Genomic DNA, 25,196 nt, shown 5'->3' on the forward strand with positions numbered 1-25,196 from the left:
ACTTCAGCTACATAAATTATGTAGCTGGAGTCAATGCATCTTAAATCCCCGTCCACGCAGCAGGAGGTTGATGGGAGCAACCACTCCCATTGGCTTCACTTATGCCATGTGAGGAGGAGGGGTATCAGCACCAAAAGGGGTACCTTTCGAGTTTGAACTTGCACGTCTATACTACACCCACTAAATCGAACACCAGAAGATCGAGGTGTTTAAAAGGGAGTTTGACGGAGAGAGTCTTAATAGGGTTAGGAAGACCCACAACACCTGTGCCAGCACTGCTTCTGTCTCCTCCACATGCGCCTGTAGCCAGACAGAACACGTACCCGCATTCTGGTGTGGTTTTGCAGGGACTGTGACTTGCAATTCACACTTACTGAAAAACCATGTGGGGAGACCATCCAATGTGAAAAGTGCCTGCTGGTGGAATCTCTCAGGAAGCAGGTGGGAGAGCTACAGGAGGAGGTGGCTAGGCTGAGGAGCATCCCAATCCCCAAGGAATTCCTTGAGTATTCATGAGGAGACCACTGAGGCTGAGGAAGCTATCCTACTACAAAAGACTGCTGACACACCACTGGTGGAGGATGACATGGCTCTGACTCGGGGGAACACTGGCAGCTGGTCACTTCTGGTGAGAGCCAGCATGGATGTGTAAGGAATAAATCATGCCAAACCAATTTGATAGCAAGCCTTGGAGATAAGGGAGAAGCAGTGCATGCAGTATACCTAGATTTTAGTAAGGCATTCGACATGGTGTTGCATTCCCTTCTTATCAATAAGCTAGGGAAATACAACTGAGATGGGGCTACTATGCAGTGGGTGCATAACCAGCTGCATAACCAGTCTCAGAGTAGTCACTAACAGTTCACAATCCTGCTGGAAGGACATAAGTGGGGTTCTGCAGGGGTCTGTTTTGGGACCCGTTCCTGTTCAGTAACTTCTTCAACAATTTAGATGATGGCATAAAGAGTATGATTATTAAGTTTGCAGATGATACCAAGCTGGAAGGGGTTGCAAGCACTTTGGAGCACATAGTCAAAATTCAAAATGATCTGAACAAACTAGAGAAATGGTCTGAGATAAATAGGATGAAGTTTAATAAGGACAAATGCAAAATACTCCACTTAGGAAGGAACAATCAGTTTCACACATACAGAATTGGAAGCCACTGTCTAGGAAGGAGTACTGCAGACAGGGATTTACAGGTCATAGTGGACCACAAGTTAAATAGGAGTCAACATATTTAGAGCTGTGAGAGACAGCTGCCAAAAAAGCCAACATGATTCTGGGATGCGTTAACAGGAGTGTTTGTGAGCAAGACACAAGTCGTCATTGTTCTGCTCTACTCTGCGCTGATTAGGCCTCAATTGGAGTACTGTGTCCAGTTCTAGGCACCACATTTCAAGAAAGATATGGAGAAATTGGAGAAGGTCCAGAGAAGAGCAACAAAAATGATTAACCGTCTAGAAAACATGAACTATGAGGGAAGACTGAAAGAATTGGGCTTGTTTAGTTTAGAAAAGAGAAGACTGAGGGGACATGATAGTGGTTTTCAAGTATCTAAAAGGGTATTACAAGGAGAAGGGAGAAAAATTGTTCTCCTTGGCCTCTGATGACAGGACAAGAAGCAATGGGCTTAAATTGCCGAAAGGGAAGTTTAGGTTGGACATTAGGAAAAACTTCCTACCTGTCAGGGTGGTTAAACACTGGAATAAATTTCCTAGGGAAGTTGTAGACTCTCTATCACTGGAGATATTTGAGAGCAGGTTGAATAGATGTCTATCAGGGATGATCTAAACAGTGCTGGTCCTGCCGTGAGGGCAGGGGATTGGACTCAATGTCCTCTCGAGCTCCCTTCCAGTTCTAGTTTTCTATGATTCTGTGACTACAGCAGAGTTGACCGTCTGTGTAGTGTAAACATACCCTATCTATAATTTTTTTTGAAGCAGGTAACTTTTGTGTCTATCGTGATTCTTACTAAACTTCACAGCATATGAATTCTCAACTAACTGCTGCTTAAAGCATATCTGTTCATTACAGACTGCCATTCACACACTTGGGGTGACTATCAACAAACTCCCATCTGTTGATCCAAGCCCTTTATGGGTACATACTTTATTTTTAGGTCTATTTACACTGGCCAAATTAAAAAAAAAAAAAAAAAACAGCCATGAGGATCCGCCAAGGAGGGCAATGTTTCAAGGTTAGTTTTAGGATTTTTTAGACTGAGTGTTAAGGCAAGAACAGACATCTTCTACTCCAACCTCCTGCACATGACAGGACATTAAATTTCAGTTACTCCTATAGAAAACTCAACATTTTTTGTTTAACTGCTGAAGCACATCTTCCAGAAAGCCATCCAGTCTTGATCTGAAGACATCAAGCAATGGCAAATTCACCACTTTCTTTGGTGGTTTGTTACAATGGTTCATCACCTTCATAGTTAAAATGTGTGCCTAATTTCTGTTCTATGTTTCTTTGGTTTTAAATTTCCAGCCACTGGCTCTTGTTCTTTCTTCGATAGATTACAGCGTCCTTTCTGAAATCTGGTATTTTCTCCCCATTAAGGTAATAAAATGCAATCAAGACATCTCTCAATCTGTTCTGATGAACTAATTAGATAGAAATCTGAGCCTTTTCATGTAAGACATTGTCCCGAGCCCTCACATCATTTCTGGGAGCCTTTTCTACACCTTTCCTGTATTATATATACACAGCACAAAGTGAAATAAGCTAAACCCAATTAAGGTAATTTAATGCTAAATAAGGATTTTCATTCAAGCAAGGGGTTTAATACAGTTTAACCCCCTATCAATTCACACCTTTAATTAATTTGGTTTAATTTTCCTGCCAGTCCCCATGGGCTCACGTGTGGTATGTCATAAACAAATTGAATCAATGTGACCAAGGAACTGAAAATAAATTTATAGGAGAGTGAAATATCCCTTGAAGAATACCTGCATGTTTTAAAAATAAATACTTTACATGCTATACTATAATTTCAATACAGAACTGTACAAAAAACATTCACATTTTCATGTATTCTGTAGTCAGTGGTAGTAAGAAATATTTCAGCTGCATTACATGTATTTCCAGAGTTATGATCATTGACTAGTAAAACAGTCTTGTCACCTCAATTTCTCCCTTAGGTGAAAATAGTTAATTCCCCACTGTGCCTCGCTAAAATGCACAAATTAAAGCAGAATGCAGCAGAAATGAAACAATATTATATTCTAAAATTAAATATGCCCACTTGAGAAATATTGAGTTAGTGTTAAACACAATTCACTGGATGCAAGACCAAAGTGTGCAAGAGTTACACCCTGTGCAATCTTAATGATGTCAGTAGAATTATATTTTATAGCTTCCCCTCTCAAACATTTTCACAACAGAGTAAATGGAAAAAAGCCTGTAAATCAAACTAGTAAAATGTTGATATAGTGCACGTTTTTAAATGGTACTTCTACATTTGAAACCATAAATCCTGAGTTCTCATTTCAATGTTTTTCAATTTACAATAAATCATGTTCAGCAGTTAGCTTCTGAAGCTGCCTACAGCTATTTTTAGCATAACAGGATCCTTCAATTTTCAAGAGATTTTATTATATTCACATTACAGTATTCACTGATTGGCATCTAGAAGGATTTGGTCTTTCACTTTTTGGCATCAGGTGGCCAAGTTTTTCCTCACCCCTGTAAAGAAAGGCAGCCACAACAGACAACACAGATAAAGCACAATAGATTATTTCTCCGTGAAGTTAATTTTAATGGGTTTGTCATGGCCAAATCCTTGTGCATTATGCCAAAATTTTATCCCTATAAGTCTCTAACTTACCTGTAAATTTGTATGAACATCATAGTTAAGCCTGTAACATGAACATTATGAATACAATGTTTTTCTTCAAAAGTAATTAAAATGGTTAGGGATGTGAATGAGTAGTTGAGTAGACAATTAACCAATAAGCCTTCTCGGTTAATTTAGTCTAGTGTTTCTCAACCAGTGGTACGAGTACCCTTAGGGGTAATCGTCTCAGGGGGTACATCAACACAACTGAAATTTGGAGAAAACTGAATTTTTGTTTTAAGTTTTACAGCGCTTATTGTTGTACTTTTTACACCCAAAAATTTCATCGCTGGCTACGACTAAGTTGTTTAAACAAATGTGTTGTAATGGTAGAAAAAAAAATTGTGTGTCTGAAAACTGTAGGTACTAGAGGTACTTATAATTTTTTTTTAAAGGGGTACTCTATAAAAAAAAAAGTTGAGAAACACTGATGTAGTCGACTGCTAACATTTCACACGCACCCACCCACCCACCCACCCAATGCCTCTGTATCAGAGGCAAAAGCACAGGGGAGGAAGGGAAGCTGCCCCGAGCTCCCTGTGGACAGAGGTGCTTCATGGCAGCCTGCCCTCCCCCCCCCCCCCCCCACTCTGCCCCCCAGAAGGCACAATTTAAGGTAAAACACAATACTCTTTGGAAAGTACACATACTGTAATATAGCTTTGTTGAACACACAACGTAATTAACTGTCCAAGTGGATAGTTAGAATAAATATATGAATACGACTTAGATCAGAACATAGTTCCACCTAAGCCGTGTGGCTGCAGTAGAAGAGATGTCCAACAGAGAACCTTTCTACACTCTAAACCTATACCACCAGGCCAGAGCTTGTACCCCCTCCTGCACTCTAACCTCCACTCCAATCCCCTCCCCCAAACCTGAAATCCTCCACAGCACCCTAAACATGCCCAGTTCCACCTCAGAACTTGAACCAGCAGCCAGAGCCCTTGCACTCTAACCCTCTGTCCCAGCCCTGAACCCCTCAATCCGAGCTCCACTCTAAAGCCTGCAACCCCAGCCAGAACCATCACACTCCTACTGCCTAATCCTGGAAAACTGTATTGAGCCAGACAGATTCTTCTCCGGAAGCATTTTCATCAAGTATCCTAGACAATTTTAAATTAATTTCTTCATATACTTCATCATGCTTTACAGACAGACAATTTATAAGTAGTGAATACCAAACTGGTCTTCACCATCTACATCTGTGTGGCTTCTGCCAAGAATGAAAAGCTTATGAATTAAGTATAAAGTCAACACAATATCATTGCCAGCTCAGTTGAGGCACACTCAGTCACAACCAGTTTCCTTCTAGGACTCCAAAAGCATTCTCTTTAATAAAGTCAGACAGCCGTAGGACAGTCTTCTCTCATCGGGGCAAAATACAAATCACTTCAGTGAAATGTGACAAGTTGACTAAGCTTCACTATTCTGAAGTGATCTGATAGTGAACAGATGATAGTAGAGCAACTAAATCAAAAAATGGCAGATTAAGATTACTCAACATGGAGAAATAGAGACTAATATTTTGCTCCACAAATCCCTATTGTGTGAGAATCACCGTTGGTTTTACAAAGATTAAACCTTTCAAACCACTTAGATAGTGGTCATATGTCGTACCCACTTTCATGGTGGGTGAAATGAAGCGTAGAAAAGGTTAAAGACTTGCCTAACTAAGGTCATACTACAAATCATGAACTGGGATGGCCACAACAGGGATAACTGCCAGCTCCCCATTTTAAGGAATATTTAAGGAGGGAGGTTATTTCAATTTTATCTTGATCCAGTAAGATGCTGGCTTTCTGGTAGAATCCAGAAGTTATGCTCTATATCAGAAACTTAAAACTGACCCAGTATTTGTTCAGAGCACATGGGGTTCCCACCAACAAGCAGAAAGACCCTGAGTGACACTGTAGGTACTTGATTTCCTTGTTTGAATCTAGCGGGCAGGAATGAGTTTTTCAATGAAAAATTGAATGAATGAATGAATAAAATTGAATGAAAGGAAGCAAAATATGAAGTGAGCAAGAGTTTCATATTCTTTAGGAATATGTCCTTATCATCCAGGGAAAGGGATGAGTCCACTTCCCTTCCAAGCATTCTTGAAAAAATAAAAATAATTCTATTTCTGGATTCTTCATCAGGAAGCTATTTCACTGAGTTGAGCATGTTATAGATTTTGTTGCTGGGCCTAAACTCTAAGGAGACAGAATTTTCTGACTAGGTTTTGAATTAACAGTGCTTGGATATGTTTTAGCAGCATAATTTCATAGAAATTCTTTTAGATTGCTGTTGTTGAATGCTTCACCACCCTCATTAGAGTTAGAGTTGAGATAGGTTAAACTTTCCCACAGAGAGAAGATAAGATTATTTTTCATGTTCTACCTGGTAAACAACCTCTACTCTTTACTGCATATTTATTTACAAAAAGGAAAGAAGTTATTACATGTTGATCTGCTGTAGTCTGGCAATATGTGTGGTCTGGCTTGATTTTAGTTAGCTGGATGTCCACTTCCAATGGGTGTGGCCAAGTTTTCCACAGTCCCGTCCTGGCTCTCAGTATTGTGTGCTGTAATTTAGCTCTGATTCACTCCTAAATGTTTTCAAAGAGCCCTGTAAGCAGTTGCAGTGTTGGTAAGGCTGCCAGACATTGACCTCCCGTGGTCTGGCACCAGTCAGGTGCCAGACTAAAGAGGTTCAATCTGTAGGTATCTCTATCAAAGCCAACAGGAACTCCGTGTGCATAGCTCTTAGCTTTCTGAGATGGGGGCAAAATTCATGCACTCAACAAGACACCTTTTGACCCAACAGGAAAAGTGATTAAAAGTTTCCTAAAGGAGCACAAATCACCACAGAACATGAGTGGGGGATAACCAGAGTAATCCACAGTTTCTGCAGAAAACAGGATCAGCTGAAACAGTGTGAGGGAGTGGGAAATAAGCATAGATCTGACCCATAAGACTAGACATCTAGAGACTGGGCTACTCCTAGTTTTAGCCCTAACCCTGAACTGACTTCCTAGGCATTATAAGGATGCAAGGTACTTCCAAGAGCATAGGACTACTTTTGGTACAGGGGTGTGATTAAAAAAAAACAACCAACAGGAATCTAATCAAATCTGTATTGTTACACTGACATAACTCCCCTCCCCTTTTTTTAAAATAACTGCTGTGATGATTGCAGGATGAGTTGTCAGCTAAACATCTGTTGGACTGTCTATGCAACTTCTTGAATGAGAAATTCAAAATCTTATTTGGGAAAAAATCTAATATTAAATTGATATGTTTTCAAAAGGTTGCTTTTCAATTGCTTGCTCATTTCTGCAGCTAGAATAGAAAGAATTGTAAAGGGAGCAGGGCACACCCAGGAATGGGCCTTAGAAAGCTTTGCACAGACGACTGAATTCAATTTGCTTTTGGAAAAAGCACCTTTAATGCTTTGAAAAATAGTGAGCTTTCTATCAACTTTCAACCCTATATCAGAAATGAAAAGCAAAACACATTAAAAACCTAATTCTTACATATGAAAGAAAACGTGTGTCTTTTCTCCTACTGATTTTAATGAAAAGACATTTAACTGGTTGTATTCTTGAACATAGGCTTAGAGTTGTATCAGTGAGTTCAGTGTTAGTAATCCAAATGAAAAATATGAAATTTATAATACCTCTAGTAACCCACATAAGAATTACCTGTTATTCCCACCTTTATATATAAATCTATAATTACTAGAAATTTCTCTCGCATATAAGCCAAACAAACTCAAACAACTATTTTAAAAATGATTTCACCTCATCTCTTGAAAAAAACTGGAGAGATGTTACATAGTATGGTAGTTCAATAGAACCCTACATAATAATGTGGTACCTGAATTTTCTTTTGTTCACAAACCCAGTTTTGGTCTCAAACCCAATGCTAGTGATGGCATACTTCATTATTATTTTAATTAACACTGTATTTTCCCCATAATAGACCAGGTGAAGATGAATACCATCTATTCTTTTCAGATGTGATCGCTCTATTTAAAGGTGTGCTAGCTGGACCACTTTCTGACTCAGTAATGCAACAGACAAATCTTTATGCTGACGTCTTGAATTCTCCAATTAACCAACATGGTTATTCTCAGCAGTCTATCTGAAACCATGCTAAAACCATGATTTTTAGACAGAGAAACACCGCTAAGTAGGGCCTCAATCAATGTCTTTGTGAGAAAGATTATACCATTGTCTTCAAAAACAAAACAATCTCTGCATGCCCTGGCCAAGGAGACCCTCCACAAGCAACATCTGTGTTTAAACTAGTCAAGAGCCTGGCTTTAACAATAAGTATTGACATTGTAAACATATATGTAAAGTTAAGCATGTGTGTAAATACTAGATGATCAGACATGGGCAATGCTTGCGTTTTTATATCTATCTACTACTATCAATGGCAGTTGCATATATAGATTTTAAATTTTTAAAGCTTATTAATAGCGTACTAGCAGATTTATCGGGCATTGCTCAGGACTGGAATTCAGGAATTCCAACCAGTGTTTTTTTAACTTCATACCTATAAATTCTTATTCACTATGTTGTTCTTGCTGTTTTTTGTTTTTGTTTTTAAAAGAGTTATAGTCACTTTGGTTTTCAATAATATTTTCTTCTAAGTTTTCAAACCATAAGCATTGATTTGGCTGTGACAAAACAGAGCACTACCGTAATTTACCGAATATAACCCACAGGTTATATTAGTTTTTATAAACCCCGCACACACACCCCCAGGGTATATTCAGGTGCAGAGTATATAGAGTGTTGTTTTTTTGTTCTTTTACTCACCAGTGGTGTGTGCGTTGTTGTTTGTTTAAAAAAACAAAACAAAAACAAAACAAAACAACACACCCCTCACCGGAGGCTAGTGGTTCCTGCGGCTGTGCAGGAACGGGAGTGGGGGGGGAGGCTCCCCTGCCCGGAGGTTGGTGGTTCCTGCTCCCCTGCCTCTTTCTGCAGCTGCGGAGGAACCAGGGGGATAAGCACTCCCCCGCCCAGAGGCTGGCAGCTGCGCAGGAACCAGGGCGGTGAGCGGTTGGCTAATTCTCCCTCTCCCTCCCCCCAGCACCGTAAATTAGCAAATATACCCCCAGCACAGAAAAGTCTTGTATACCCCGTGGGTTCGTGAGGTATACACGATTTTTTTTTTTTTTTACTCAAATAGAAAAAAACATGGGGTATATTCGGGTGCGGGTTTATAGTTGGGTGCGGGGTACATTCGCTAAATTACGGTACTCTCCAATTTCTCCAGTTTCTCTCTCTTCTGTAAGGTTTATTGAGAAGCAATGCTATTCCAGGTTCATCCTATTTTTCTGGCTTATCTCAGCTCAGTCTCTTTCAACGTTCGCAGTTATGTCGATTGTGAGGACTGTACTAGCTTTAGTGATTCTGTCTCGTTTCTGTTTAGTTTTATGAGAAGCAATTCCATTCCAGGCACAACCCATTTTCCTGGCACAACCAAACGCTTACACTGCTCTAAGTGATGGTAAGAAGAAGCTGTATACTGAATTTGGTGATCCTAGCTCTAATGGTTTAGGAGGACTTCTTGATCAGACAAACTCTCTAAAATATACAGGAGAGATAAACTTTTTTAAAATGTGTACATGCAAGTATATTGCTAAGCACTAAAGCAATAATACATTCAACACTTGTAAATTCTGTAACAAAAATTGCATGACATACCTCTAAGAAACATCTCTTGAGCGAACCTGGGACTTTTCCATCAACTATGTGAAGCATCCTCTCCATCTCCTCGCGGACAACATAACTCCCAGATTCATTGGAAAAGAGACTGAAAATGTCTGGGTAAGAGGAGACAGATCAAAAGAGATGTAATACAAAAGTTACGCTCATTTTGCACTGAAGCTTTCAAAAATTACTTTCCAATCTACCTCAGCGTGCTAATAACTGTATTAACTCCACACATAATAACTGTATGGTAATTGAAGCACCAGTGTCTTATTTAGGTTCATTTCACCAAGATCTGGTATTACTCAATAAGGGTGTTAACAAATATTTCCTTCTGTGTGCTATTACTTGCTAGCCAAAGGGAAACCAAATACTGTCAAATCAAATTAAGAGGGAAACAAATAAACAAAACTCATTATGCAAATGGTTTAGTTCTTTGTGAAACAGATTTATTAGTCTAAGACCCATAGCTCTTTCTGGCTCTTCCTTAAGCACATATAAAATAGCCTCAGCAGCCTTTCAACAGGATTCAGACATGCCTGGGTGTCTACAATGTAACATCGCATAATTTCATTTTAAGTGCTACACACACAAACATTCTCACTGTGTATTGAGATCTGCATTGTTCAAAAAATTCTCAGTCTGAGACACTTGAATTAAACAAAAACACTTTCTTACAATATTTTCCAATATCAATATCATTTATTACAATATCTGTTACCTAGATAACTTGTGCTCTGATTTACACATACAAATCAAGACCTGCTTATTAAAAATCTCAACTTAATCTTAGCTTTATAAAAGCATGTTCTACATATGTTAATACATTCTACACACATTGTTACTCTGATTACACACACTTGTTACTCACATTTTGCTTTTTCTTCATCTTTGCCTCTTGTAAGTAGGACTAATCCCACTATCAGATTATTGAAATGTAGCCCTTTGGATGTTCCCCCAAATGAACAGTAAATCACCTAGAAATAACAAACAATCAGTTAGTTTCATTATTTAGCTTACGGGAGAGAAACTGTAAGGGGAAGGTTGAAAAAATAAAGCAACAAGCTACGTTTGGGAGCTGTTTTTGTTTCAGGCTAATCAACTTATATTCACTTTGAAGCTTTTTCTCATCTTTGTTGGTTATATTAGGTTTGTTGGGTTTTTTTAATCTCTCTCAATGCCTACAAAAGAGCCTTTCTAAGAAGGACTAAATCCAGGAAAGAAATCTTGCCTTGAGTCTTTATGGAAGGCACTTTGGCACATCTCCCCTTCACCAATAAACAACCATTTCAGAGAGATTTATGGACCTGTTGCAAATCTATCTTCCAGGTTATTCAGAAGGGAGGTGCTGTTTCTATCTTCCTGGGAACTTTGTTAAGAGAATCCTGTGGTAACCTCCAATGCCAAGTAGGGGGTGTTGGAGCAGTAAATATAAGTCTGACTGGGGGTAACCCCTTCATTAAGCTAACAGAGTTTATCTAGGAACATGTGACAGAGCCAACAACCAACACTGATGCTCTGTGCACTAATGCTGCTGCTCTAACTATTCCGTGGGTAAACCTCTCGCTATGTTTTTAAACATTAATTTAAAATGATCAAATACAAAAACTTTGTGCCTTCATTTTCGTCACTTGTCTATAATTTTGGTTTTCAAAAACAATGCAGAGTCCTGTGGCACCTTAAAGACTAATAGGTTTATTTGGGCATTAGCTTCCGCAGTTAAAAACCACATGGTCAGATTCATCTGATGTCAGCTGATTCTGATCTGCATCATTCATGTTGCATCTGATGAAGTGATTTTTACCCATGAAAGCTTAGGCCCAAATACATCTGTTTGTCTTTAAGTGGCACAGAATTCCTCATTGTTTTTGCAAATACAGACTAACACAGCTCTGAGACTTTGGTTTTCAGATATCTTAAATAGTCCATCAGGGTAATATCCTCAAGAGAAGATGAGAGAAAGCCACAGGGACAACAGAAAAATTACTGAATACAAACAATTCCTGCCCATCTACCTTTTTTTAAAAAATTGAGACTAAATTGGCTATTTCCTTTAATAGTGTACAAGGAGACACAGGAAACCTGCATCAATAGTCCAGGCCTGTGTGAAGAGACTAATATTTGAAATGAGAAACGAGTGTAAAGCAAGAGTTGGAAATTGCTCCATGCTCTCACTGGGAAAGAAAGCACCATGACTGTCCTGATAAGGGAATTCATATTCACCCTCATTTAGGGCACACACTAGGGATGTTACATTTAGATGAATTAACTAATCGAATAGTCAATGGGATTTCCATCGGCTATTCAATAAGTCTATAAGGGCGCTGCTCTTTAGCCATTTTATGCACTGCTCTTTAGCTAGCCAGTATATTTAAACAGTGGTTGAATATTTATAGAGGTGATATTCATGCAGGAAGTCATTTTAGGACAAGCAACAACTAATTTTAGTAACCAAGAATCATGAACTCATTTATTCCAAATTGTCTCTAACTTCACCGTCCTTCCAGTTTCCCTTTGTTTCTCCCAACTCTGAGTGGAATGAAATGCGTTATGTGCAATCCACCACTTTCATGTCGGGGCATGTCACAAAATTCATGTGATAGTGGTGGGGCCATGGGGGTTTGGAGTGTGGGAGGGGGCTCAGGCCCGGGGTAAAGGATGCGAGCACAGGAGCGAGAGAGCTCTTGCCAGAAGTGCAGGCTCTCAGGAAAGGCCGGGGCACAAGATGGGATGCAGGGATTTGAGAGGGGGACTGGAAAGCTCTGGAGCTTGGCTCTCTGGTTGTAGATGGTGGGGGTCCAGATTGCCCCTGCCTTGACCAGGGAAGGGGAGGGGCAGGCCACAGCGGGCGAGGGGAGCATTTTAGAGCCAGGTTTCAGCCACTGCAAAGTCAGCGCCCTACCTATGCTAGATTTGGGGCTAGAGGTGGGCCGTTCCATCTGTGGCAGAGTCCAGGCTGAAGCCATTCAGCTCCAGCTGCAGCAAGTTGGAGGGCAAGTGGGCGGGCAAGTGGGCGTGGGTCAGCCGTCCCCCAGTTGCCACAGGTTCCCATCCTGCACTGCCTGCTGAATGGCCTATGCAGGACCTACTGGTTTCAAAGCGTCCCTCAGCGTCCCTTTAACTTTACTTTTGTAAAGGAAAAACTGAAGCTATGCATGAAGTGATTTCTGTAAAATACACTTCCAGCTGCACTCTTCTGAAAAAACACCCGCTGATTTAGAACACTCACCAACTACATTATCTAAAGGACACTGCCGCTATTAGGAACAGAAATCTATGTTAGAAATTCAGAAATGAACACACTCAGAATTTATAAGTGACACTCTCAGAGAAGTTACTTTAAAACCCACATTTCTCCTCATTTGTTTTTCTTACAGATACTGCACAGTGCAACTAACCATGGACATGAAGACTAGCTGATGGGGAAATATTATTGTCACAGACAGCAGAACAAATGATCTTGCACTGATCACAGTCTGGATGGCAAACTATGTTCAGCAGCAACTGCCTTAAGTTTCCTTTTACTCTGCAAAAGTTCATTACTTCCAGCCGCTGTATTTGACAGTGCTAAAGCCATCAACATTAGAGTTTAGCAGGTGTTATCTTCTATTAATATTTTAGTAACCTTAAATAGTACATTTTAGCTCATCAGCAATACATATTTTAAACAAACAACTTCAAAAATTAAATGTAATGCAAATTCAAATGTGCACAAACAGCTATCACGGACTTCAGAGAAGCCAAGAATGCATTCCAAACGTTAGAATTGTGCATAACAGCATCAGCATATATATCTCTATCAAATCAATGGAACTATACATTAACATAGAAATATCCTGTACAGTATAATTAACACGGTTGTGTGAACTGTTATATCCATCCATTTGTTTCCCAAATGGACAGCCTGTTACGTACCTCTGGCACGTGAAACTCAAAGAAGAGGTACAAGTGACCATATGAAACTAATACAGACCTAAAGCTACAACATACAAACAATTCAATGACAAAAGCATCTGTAAGATTTAGGTGTGAGCTAAGCATCTGCTTGATGCGAGGCTGGAGGTTCCCAAGTTACAGCTGAGTTGTCTGAGCCAACCACCCCAGGGAGGCAAAAAATACCTGAAAAAAATACTGGCAGTAGGGCATTGCTCTGTGTCAATCACTGATGCGGAAATGTGCCCTATAACTCTTGCGGGGAGATTTTATAAAGTCATTAAGGAAAGGAAACTGCTGTTCCACCTCCTGGAATGGCAGCTAGGTTAGTCCTGAGCAGTTTACAGTCATTGACAAATTTCTGCAATGCTTATAGCACCAAAGATAATTTGACCGTATTTTACCTGAAATAGTCTCACTAATTGCTTTGACAGCCCCTTAAGTCTCATCTACAATAGATTAGTGTGAGGTCTCTCTGCCGCCCTTCCACCAGGCACACAACACAGGGCTAGTCTAGCCAGAGGATGGGCTTTCACTTACATTTGTATTGCTGCGGTTTCTAGATCTACTCCAAAGAGGATTAAGTAACATGGTGGTAAGTGTGCTAATGTCTTCCTGGTATCAGTACCCAACAGGGGACCTGCACCAGATAGATGTCCAACAACAAAAAATCAAAACCTTTCTGAAGAAGTGGATTGTGCCCACAAAAGCTCAGGATACTATCTAAATGTTTTGTTGGTCTCTAAGGTGCTGCAGGACTATTTGTTATTTCCTATGTTTCTTCATTACAGTCCATGTAGCTAAGTTCTTTGCCATTCCCCACCCTCCATCTATTCTCTTCAAGTTCTCCACTGAAGTAGTTGAAGATGATAGGTATGTGCATTCTAGTGATATATGAATACAGATGGAGTTCATTCTAAGGAAACCGTTATACAGAACCTGTCATTTCATTCCACATCTTGTTGCATAATGCTATAAAACCAGATGAGCTTCCCAGAAGATGTTGGGCTTGTCCTCCCCTATTAAGGCAATTTAACCCCTTTCCAGATGCTCCAGGCAGTACATTATGAAAGCTAAACACGTGCTTTTTTGGATAAACTCATTGTAGATGTTACATGCACACTGCCATCAAGTTTGAAATCTCACACCTCCTACACTTCTTTGGTACCCCACACAGAGCTGCGCCTGTGCGGCAGGGTGGTGCCCCCCGCAAGGTGGGCAAGCTCTTCCACAGGCCATACCTGCAGCAGAGCTGAAGTCACCTTATAAACAGTCAGTGGCTTTTCACCATTTTTTCCTGAGTAAGTTGGAGGGGGTTGGCTTATAAAGGAACGAGCATATGTTCAAGCTATACATGGTAGGTCATTTTCCTTTAGCAGTAAAAGGTAATAATTCAGAGCACTTAAGTCATCTGACTATGTGGGAGCAATCCTGGCTTTCAAATATGAACGTGTTTACTTTCAAATAAAAAACCAATTCCAGATGCACCAGGAACTATCAAAGCCCTGTCCCTCAAATATAAAAATCACAATTACATTTTACGGGGACATCACTGTACCCAATTAAAAGCCGGAGAGTGTTTTTGTTTTTAAATAAAAAGCAAACAACTCTTTTGGATGAGAACCAAATATAATGCAAACAGCAAGTACGTTAATAAAGTTCCAAGTGAAACAAGACACATGTGTACTGATGCTTCTCTCGATTACAAATTGAATTTGTTTTGGTAAGACACTCTTAAGCTGAAAAAACCAAGGAAGGCAAGTTTAAGCAAGTCCAAAAAGCATGTAGATCATATAGGGCAGGGGTGGCCAACCCATTCTGGGCAAAGAGCCAAAATAGCATTGAATCCAGCGCGAAGAGCTGGGGCAAAGTTGTTGAGAGAAAAAAAGGACTGCCCCTTTAAAAGGAGCCCCCAGTCATGTTTGGTTGAGCTTCCGCCCGCCTGCCTGCCACCATCTTTATTTCTGCAGCGTTCATGGCCGCGCTGGATGGCTCCCCTGCCCTGCCCAGGTCAGCACAGGGAACTGGAAGGAGAGGACCGTTTTTGGGGGCACGGGGGCGGCTTTCAAGCCATGGGGGTGGGGTTTTGCGAGCCACACCTGGGGGAGGAGAAAGAGCCTGATATAGGGCCTTTTCATTCCTAAAACCTTGTAGGTAAATGTTGGCCATCTTAGACAAAGTCAACTTTTTACAATTTGTAATTCCCACGTTATACTTTTCAAACCTGCTCCCTAACAGAATGAGAAGCAATACTTCTGGCAGAATCATGCAGGCTAGAACGTAAGAGGTAAGGTTCTGACAGAGGAGGTGGGAAAAAAAAAAATCACGTTTTCTCTTTCGCTACAGGTGATAAGTCTTCTCTCTCACCTTTATGTCCCACACAGTGGAAGACGAATGGCAGCTGATATGCACCAATTCAGACAGATACTAAACAATAACTATGTATAAGAGGGCTGACTATAGTCACCTAAAATAGCATCCTATTAAGTGGATCTGTGGTCTCATTTAAGCACATGGGTTGTGGCCTCAGCCATAAATAAGGGACATGGGAGTGAGCCAAACAGCCGTCTGAGTAGTCCTGAGAAAGGAACATTGCAAGCAAACCAGCCTCAGCAGATGGCTAATTTCTTTGGCCCATTCTACACTAGGCCAGGCAAATTGGCTTAAGATACACAATTCCAGCTATGCAAAATTTGTAGCTGGAGTCGGCTGACCTTAAGCTGAGCCTTGGCACTCCCATTGGCTTCCCTTACTCCTCACTAAAGAAAGAGTACTGGATGCTGGTGGGGCTGCTCTCAGTGTTCGATTTATGGGTCTATACTAGACCCACTAAAACGAATGCCAGAAGATTGACTTCCAGAGTGCTGATCTTCTGATAAGTATAGACGTGGCCTTTGTGATTAAAGACAAAACCTCAGGAGAAGGATGAAGTTTTGACTACACAGATTTATGGACTCTGTTTCAGAACTTAGTGGGAAAGGCACCTGCTCACACAAAGCAACTAATATGGCTATTGTAGGAATTACAATACTTAAGTACTGGAAGCTAAAAGTACTAAGATTTGGCAAACACCCTGGAGGCGGCAATGGATAACCCTGTTCTAGACCACTAACCACTGTATGAGCCTACTGGTCAAAGTACAAGTGTAGAAAGACTGGAAGCACTGCTGTCATAATTAGCATCAGAAATCTATAATGATCAAGGCCTAATTTTATGGACCGTCTCTGATTCCTTATCTGCTCTCTTCACACTTCTCAATGCCATTCTTTCCTCATTAAAACTTTTTAAGCTGACACATTTAACAGTAAGGTAACATGAGTGGACAAAATAGGAACATGTTGTTTCATCTTTCTCTAAGATAAAAATCAGCACACCACCTGAATAGAAGTGGGGTTAATTACTGAAATTATGACACTGTAAAGATCTACTGGAAGATATTTTTAAAGTAGTGAAACAACTGAACTGACGTGTATACTGTATCAGCAATCCTCTGGGGTGACCTTCACAGTAAACAAGTATAACAGAGCATTTGCCCTAATGTGAAGTAATTTGCCCTAATGTGAAGTAATTCTGTTCTCCTGTTATTTGTTTGTATACATGTCCAAGACATAAGGTGTAAGTATGTAAAATATATTCTTCCTTTGCTGCAAGACACTCCTTAAAACACCATACTGTCATGAAGAGGTCAGCTCCTGAGAAAAAGGCTTACTAGAAAGTCATTTAGAAATACACGCTTCACTAGAAGAGTATTGGAGGAAGAATTTAATATGCGCTTTGTGTGTTGCCTTTTTGTGACGTTTAAATAATACATCAAAATATAGCACAGAAAGCCCTACAAAAATTACACTTTTTGCACTGAAGATCTCTTTGCAACATCTGCTTTGGTATCTTAGAATTTCATTTGTGCTTACAGGGATTAGATGTCTTTTGGTACCTTTTTGATAGTTACTAAAGTTGTGCAACTTTTTGCAGTGTTAACAGCTGTTCATTTGGGATAGAGGCAGCCAAACTAACTTGTTTTGTCTTGAGTGAGACCAAATAGTAGTTATACAATATACAGTAAGTGCCAAGCTTTTTAATGTACAAACAACATATGCATTTTGCTCCAATTACCAATACAACAATACAGCTATATGTATGTGAGTATATACAGACAGACATATCTCAACACCATTAACCTACATCCTTGTGTAGATAGTAGTTAACATACATTAGCATAAAAAGCTACCATCTTCTTAAGATAATGGTAAAGAATAAATTTAATATTGTACATGAGAGGTAAAATTCCACTGAAGCCAGAAGATTTGTCCACAATTCCAACTGTAACTTTACGTATCATTTTGGTTTTAACTTTTCCATCTTTCCCAATAAGAACATAACATAAGAACATAAGAACGGACACACTGAGTCAGACCAAAGGTCCATCTAGCCCAGTAGCCTGTCTCCCAACAGTGGCCAGTGCCAGGTGCCCTGAAGGGGGTGAACCGAAGACAATGATCAAGCGCCATTTGTCTCGTGCCATCCGTCTCCAGCCTCTGACAAACAGAGGCCAGGGACACCATTCCTACCTCCTAGCTAACAGCCTTTTATGGACCTAACCTCCATGAATTTATTGAGCTTCTCTTTAAACTATGTTACAGTTCTAGCTTTCACAGCCTCCTCTGGCAAGGAGTTCCACAGGTTGATTATGTGTTGTGTGAAGAAGAACTTTCTTTTATTAGTTTTAAACCTGCTACCCATTAATTTAATTTGGTGTCCACTAGTCCTATTGTTTAGGAACTACCACTATTGTTTTCACATTATACAATAAGGACATCTGGTTTTCCATTCCAATTTTAGTCCATTATACAACTTAGCTCTCTACCAGAGTTTATAAAGCAGAATTAAATGTGGGGAACCTAAAATAAATACAGGCAGTCCCCAGGTTACGTACAAGATAGGGACTGTAGGTTTGTTCTTAAGTTGAATCTGTATGTAAGTCGGAACTGGCGTCCAGATTCAGCCTCGGGACCAACCGGCAGCGCCCCAGCTGCTCTGCCACAGGCGTCGGGAGAAAAGCCTAGTCTGCTGGGGGGGGCGCGTAGTAGCTGCGCCCCTCCCCACCCCAGCAGACCAGGAAGACGCGGGCGGCGGACCGAGACGCACCGCGGTCCAGCCGCCTGGGTCCTCCGCGGCTTTGCTCCCAGTCTCCCTGGTCTGCTGGAGACCAGCAGACCAGGGAGACTGGGAGCAAAGCCTCTGAGGACGCTGGCAGCGGGACAGCCGCGGGGCGTCTGGGGTGTCCCGCTGCCGGCTTCCCCCGCGGCTTTGCAAAACCTCGGGGAAGCCGGCAGCGGAGCAGCCCAGGCGCACCTGGGCTGCCCCGCTGCCCGAGCGCACCCCGGGGCTTTGCAAAGCCTCGGGGAAGCCGACAGCGGAGCAGCCCAGGCGCGCCTGGGCTGCCTCGCTGCCCGAGCCCCCCCGCGGCTTTGCTCCGCGTCTTCCTGGTCTGCAGACCAGGGAGACACGGAGCAGCAGCTTTTCTCGCCCGGAGTAAACGGGCGGCGGACCGCGAGGTCCCGCAGTCCGTGTACTCCGGGGCAGCCCCGTTCGTAACTGCGGATCCGATGTAAGTCGGATCCGCGTAAGTCGGGGACTGCCTGTAGTGATAGAAATGTAGCCGTGTTAGTCTGGGGTAGCTGAAGCAAAATGCAGGACTTTTGTCCTGCATTTTGCTTAAAATAAATAGATAGCTGGAAAAGAAAAGCCACAAAAAGAATTTCCTATGTGGCCAACTCTTTGCATTAATCAGGGCAAAAGCAAATCATACTCTAAGTCTTGAGGCAAGAGCCACATATCTGGGCTACGATTTGTTATCATCCCTCCTTATATTTTCCACTGGAAGCACAGTTTTAAAATTATTTTTTAAATGTTAAAGCATGGAGAAAAAAACAATACCAATATACTAAAATGGCAAAATTGATGCCTTCATTGTGAAGCTATGATTTAGATGACAGCCATTGTAATTAAGGCAGCTTCCTCTGCAGAGAATATCAAACATCCCATGAGAGTAGGAGCAAAGTCTCCACCTTTCTCAACTAAAACCAAGCCTAGCAGACATGCAGATACCAAGGTCTTCCAGCCAGAGGGAAAGGACTTAAATAAAATGACAAATTTCACAATGAGACTGACATTAATACACACTGCACATCAGGAGACACAATCATAGTTAAATGACGGGAAACATGCACATGTCTTCAAACTAGAACTGTACATACTTAAGCCATGATTTATGTTTAGAACTAATTTTTAGACAGAAATCTGTTTTTAAATATTAAAATATATGAAAGGCTCTTAATACCTAGAGAGGGAACTTTAAAAGCTCTTGTTTTAAATTGTTTCAGAAGATGAGGTTGGATGCGAAGGTCAGATGCAAGCAACGGTTTCTTCGTTACAGGGCAGTGGTGTGATGTAGACCTGATATCAACATGATCTGGAATTGTTTCTCATTTCAGAGGGCCATAAATCATTCAACTCATACTGAGATTGAAACGCCAAAGGGGGTCATTATCCCCCAAATTTTCAAAGATTGCCTGGGGATTTAGCTTTCTAATTTATTACCATCAATGAAAGATAAATGGCCAGAACCACCCCAATTAAATCTCTGAAAACAGAACAAAGTCTCCTGCCAATTCAAGCATAGGAACCAATATAAATGCCTTGACATAAAGAAAATCCACCTAATACTGTGTGCAGTATGGCAATGATCATTTTTATCTTTAGTTAAGTGGATACCTCCCAGGTGCCAATGTTTTATACAAATTACTGTACTAGAGATTATTTTGAGTGTTACTCAGAAACTTAAGAATGTTGTTCACAAGTTATGAACTCTCCAGTATGTGCATCCAGACTTGATATCTTCATCCTGCACTTAACTACTAAATATTTATAAGCCCCAGGCATCTGCTTAAGAAGACTAAGAAAAAAATAAAGTTGGATGTAGTATCTTTTCCAGTCCCATTAGTTGTACACTTGAATCTCCATTCTCCAGATGCCCCTAATCTGGGAACACTCATGATACTGACCCTGGCAGGGGGAGGAGCAAGTGGCTCTGTGCGCTGCCACTGGCCCTCCTCAGCAGGTGGGAGAACAGTAGTGAAGGACTTGGCCAGAAGCTTTTTCCAACGCTCACAAAGTGGCAGGGGACAGTGCTTGGGAGCAGCAGGGGGGAGAAGAGCCAAGTGTGCCTCCGGAACAAGGTGCAAGTAAGTGCCCCACCCTATCCCCACAATGCATTCTCCCTCCCAGAACCTACCCCAGTGCCCTCTATAATCTGCAAAACTTCCTTAATCTAGCATACCCTGTTTCCCAGGATTGCTGGATTAAAGAGGTTCAAGTGTACTTGTAATGAAAGCATGTGGCATGCCTAATGTCGAACAGAAAAAGATTAGCAAACAAAACCCAGCTGGATCCTCTCCAATGAAGTTTAATTTACTAAATTATTTCTAAGTCTCCCCATAGTAAAAGCCACCCTGTCAGGTGTTTACTTAGTTTTTAATAGCATTCTGTATACCCCTTCCACTTCAGGTCGAATCAGAATCACTACTGCACCTGTATCTTTTGTATATAAGCAATTAAAAGGTGAAGACGTGTGACACAGAACCCCTCTAGACAAATCAATACTACTTCTAGATTAGCCACATTGCTTGCTACAGAGAGGTACTTTGTAGCAAGTGAAGTCATAAACTGCCTGCTTACATTGGTTTCAATACATCACTCGTGGGTATGAAAAATCCCCCCCCCCCCCCCCCCCTCAAGCACAAACACTACTGTGTCTACGGAACCGCTTCCCCCATCAACACAGCTAAAACCAATCCCAGAGGTGAACTGACAGGACAAAACTATCCCACCATTGGGGTGGTTTCATTATTCAAGCATTGCAGTCACACCATTGCAGCATTTAAGTGTAAACTTGCCCTAAACCAAGTAATCAAACCTGAGCTGATGTAAGTATTTGAGCCAATGGTCAATTTCATAGACCATTCACAGATATGCACACATTGTTCGACTGGCCTGAAGTCAACCTAATAAGCTATTGTTTTAACTGACACTATTAAACAGCAATAATTCAAGCAGGCGAGACTTCCAAAGATCTTGGAAGCTTCGCTGCGCTTCAGTGAATCAATTCTGAGCACAGCCCCTTGATCACATGACTCCCTCTAGGGTCTTTGCCAAAGAACACTTGTCTTTCATCTTAGAGCAGAGTTGAAGAGAAGGGGAGGACAGTGCTTAGAAAACCCCTCGAGCCTGACAATTTCTAGTGGTGCTGCAATGGCTCCATAGTAACTAACAACATGACAGAACAGATGAGTTTATCTGGTTAGGTATTTACACCAATTTCTTAGTATTTAGATTTTCACCAGTTTTTGTTTTATCAATGTCAATTGTTAAAAAAAAACCACTTTTCTAGAACAATTATTTACTAACTAATTAGGCTCCCGTGATTCTGCTGACAACAGCCATGTTGCAACTGGATTCAAAGCTAAACATGCTGTTAACCGGTAACAGACAAACATGTGCAGATGGAAGAAATATGAGCATCTGAAGTATGTGCACTTCTCCCCGTCTCACGTGCTGGGGTGAATAATGATCAGGCCTTTGCAAACTTAGAGAGAATAATCGTGTCCCAAACTGAAGAGAGAGATGAAAATTGTGGGAGACGGGCCAAATCCATAGTCCCTGAAGGAAAGTATTTCATGTGTAGCGTTTTTAAGGACACACGAGGTGTTTAACCAGAATACAGAGTATGAGATTACAACTCAAACTTTACATGATTTTTTTTACATCCTAGGTGTGTTTTTGAAAGATGCCAATGAGCAGCCTGGAAACTGAAAGTTCTTTATTTAACAGCAGGATAGTTAGAGCACAGACACACTAAATTCGGCAATCATTCTCATACCTCAGAGTAACTGTCCATAATTAGTCTAAAATCAATTTATGGCTTCTCGGAGGAGACTGTCAGGTTGCCTATTTGCACCAAATGAAATGGTGATTTTCCTATAGTATCATAATGTATTTATGTTTTATATATGTGTACACACACACACACACTAATTAGACAGAGACCAAAATCCTTATTTTACTTAGATCAGAAAGTTTACGAACTTCACTGGCTCGTAGGCAACCTTCTTTAAAAAAAAGTTGTGAATAAACAATTCAACCTACTACTTAACATACCACCAGTGCAAACATATCACAATTTGGGAATCCCTAATGTAGACAGCCAATGGTCCTTGTTAATCTTCTTTGTCTCCAAAAGCCTGATATTACGTAATGAGTTTCGCATGATTTATCTGCCACCACTCTAGCAAAAGACTGCTCTGCTATGCAGAAGACCAAGATTCTTAAGCTATGCTCAATTACACTTTGTGACATGCCCATGCTCTGGCTTTCCAGACTGGCAATGGATCATGCAGGCAACAAGTATGATCCATGGGCAACAAACTGGCCAAGCCACTTTTCATCCCTGCCCTTTTTTAAACAAAAATGGGACAAGTTTCAAGAACCCAGACCACGTATTCTGCCACAGAAGGGAAAAAGTTTGGGGAAGAAGAGAAAAACAGCACCAAAGTGACGAACGAAAGATAAAAAGGAAAAGTGAAAACAAAAAAAAAAAAGGAACAATGTCCATGTGCAACAAAAAATGAGAAAGCAAAACAGAGGCAGAAAATAAGGGTTCAGACAAAGCTTTCTCTTGCCCACTTAGCTGGCAGGGAGAAAGGATAGAAAGCATGTGCATGCACTGAGAATACCTTCATGGCAGTTAAGCATGAAATATGGGTTGTTTTAATTTTAAGGTGAACACAAAATTTCTGCAGCAACCAAGTAATGGTGACAGAAGAACATAAAAACAGCCATACTGGGTCAGACCAAAGGTCCATCTAGCCCTGTATCCTGTCTGCCAACAGCGGCCAAAGCCAGAGGGAGTCAACAACACTACAGAAACCTGAATATTAAAAAACAGTAGATGCCTTAGGCTGAAAGAAAACTGGAGGAGCCAACTTCAATGCCTCCACTTCTCATTCAGCTTTGAAAGGCTACAAAAGGCTATTTACAATTGCAGGAAGAAAAGATGTGACTTCTGAAATAATATTAACTTATAAACAGCGGAAATTTTCAGACTACCCTGACAGTATTGAAAGGATATACTGCAAGAGCAAGCTTACGGCTCACAAAAGTCATTCCCCGGTGCCGTCACCACAATCACCAAGAAAATAAGTTATTTTTGCTAAGTGGTTTCTCAATAGTAGTCCTACCCAATAATAGTCAACACCATACCCACCATTCTGTCACATAGTCTACCCTTGTGCTTTTAAAATGTCTAAAGGAGAATATGAGCTGAGTGAAATGCCGGACAGGGAACCAGAAAACCTGAACTCTACTTCCAGTGAGGTCAGACAGTTGCTGGATGACTCTGAGGAGCACTTTATCTTTGTTTGCCTATTTGTAAAATAGGGACACTTTCCTAGGTCATAAATAAGTTGAGATCTAATTAATGAATGCATGTATAGTGCTCTGAGATCCTCAGACGGAGACACATGAGAAGTAAAAGGCTACGTCTACACTGCAGGCTTCTTGCACAAGAACTGTTTTGCTCAAAAGGTCTTGTGCAAGAGTGCGTCCACACTGCCATGTGCTTTTGCGCAAGAGAGTGCATAGCAGTGTGGATGCTCTCTTGCACAAGAAAGCTATGATGGCTATTTTAGCCATAGGGGTTTCCTGTGCAAGAAATCTCTGTTGCACATCTATCTACACTGCCTTCTTACTCAAGAGCTCTTACGCAAAAGGGCTTATTCCTTGTGGGGAGAGGAATAACTCTTGTGCAAGAAGCCTTCTCTTCTGATGCTTTACTGTAAATTTACTCGCGCAAGAACATGCATGCAGTGTAGATGCTCCGCAAGTTTTTGCGCAAGAGCAGCCGTTCTTGCACAAAAAGCCTGCAGTGTAGACGTAGCCAAAATGTTTTATATCTAAAGGGAAAGCAGGGCTGAACCATGTGCGGATAGTAACTCTGAGGAAGAGAGGGAGGGATTGGATTGGATCAAAACAAATTAGCTTTTTTGCCTCAGAGCATGGGACTGCACTGTAAAGATAGTAACAAAGCTCCTCTCTTTCGCCTAGATTTCAGAGGACTGGATAGACTGAAAGAAAAGGAAGAAAAAATATACCTTAGATCAATGGAAAGAAATCCTAGCTACTAGGGATGTAAAATCCCACGTAATTGGCTAACTGGTTAAACCAGAAGTTTACGTCACATTTAACCGATTAACCAAATTCAAGGAGTGCAAGCACACCCTTCGCCGCAGCCAGGCAGTCGCAGCCCACCACTGTAGCCAAGGGCTGCTCTGGATGCAAGGAGCAGACCCTGTCTGCGCTCCCTCCCCCCAGGCCTCCCAGAAGCAGCTCCTGTCTGCAGTGGGCCCCATGAGGCTGGAGCAGCCCCTTGCCCATGGCTGGCAGAGAACTACTCCAGCCCCCACCAGTTAACCAGAAGCAATAAGCATCACCTGTTAAGGGTGATGGTTACCAGTTAACCTTTTGCATCCCTAATAGCTACGCTACAGAAACTACATTCACAAATGGGCACTAAGGAGTAATGAAACCGAAGGGCTACAACTGCACCCTTCATTCCTTTCCAGACCCAAGCATTGCTGAAGGGGACAGACATAG

At 41.2% G+C, this 25,196-nt stretch overlaps 1 protein-coding gene across 4 annotated transcripts in view; it reads right to left on the reverse strand.

Moving 5' to 3' along the window:
- USP32 (ubiquitin specific peptidase 32) overlaps nucleotides 1–25,196 on the reverse strand; it is a 173,466-nt gene that overhangs the window by 90,041 nt on the left and 58,229 nt on the right. For all 4 annotated transcript variants that reach the window (XM_075904742.2, XM_075904740.2, XM_075904739.2 and 1 more), the window contains exons 3-4: nucleotides 10,426–10,531; nucleotides 9,549–9,667 (exon numbers count right to left, since the gene is read on the reverse strand). In XM_075904742.2, the coding sequence (XP_075760857.2) occupies nucleotides 9,549–9,667; nucleotides 10,426–10,531 (225 nt within the window). The remainder of the gene's footprint in view (nucleotides 1–9,548; nucleotides 9,668–10,425; nucleotides 10,532–25,196) is intronic.

This window comes from Pelodiscus sinensis, chromosome 21 (assembly GCF_052426305.1).
Source record: "Pelodiscus sinensis isolate ZL-2025 chromosome 21, ASM5242630v1, whole genome shotgun sequence".
Taxonomy (NCBI): Eukaryota; Metazoa; Chordata; order Testudines; family Trionychidae; genus Pelodiscus; species Pelodiscus sinensis.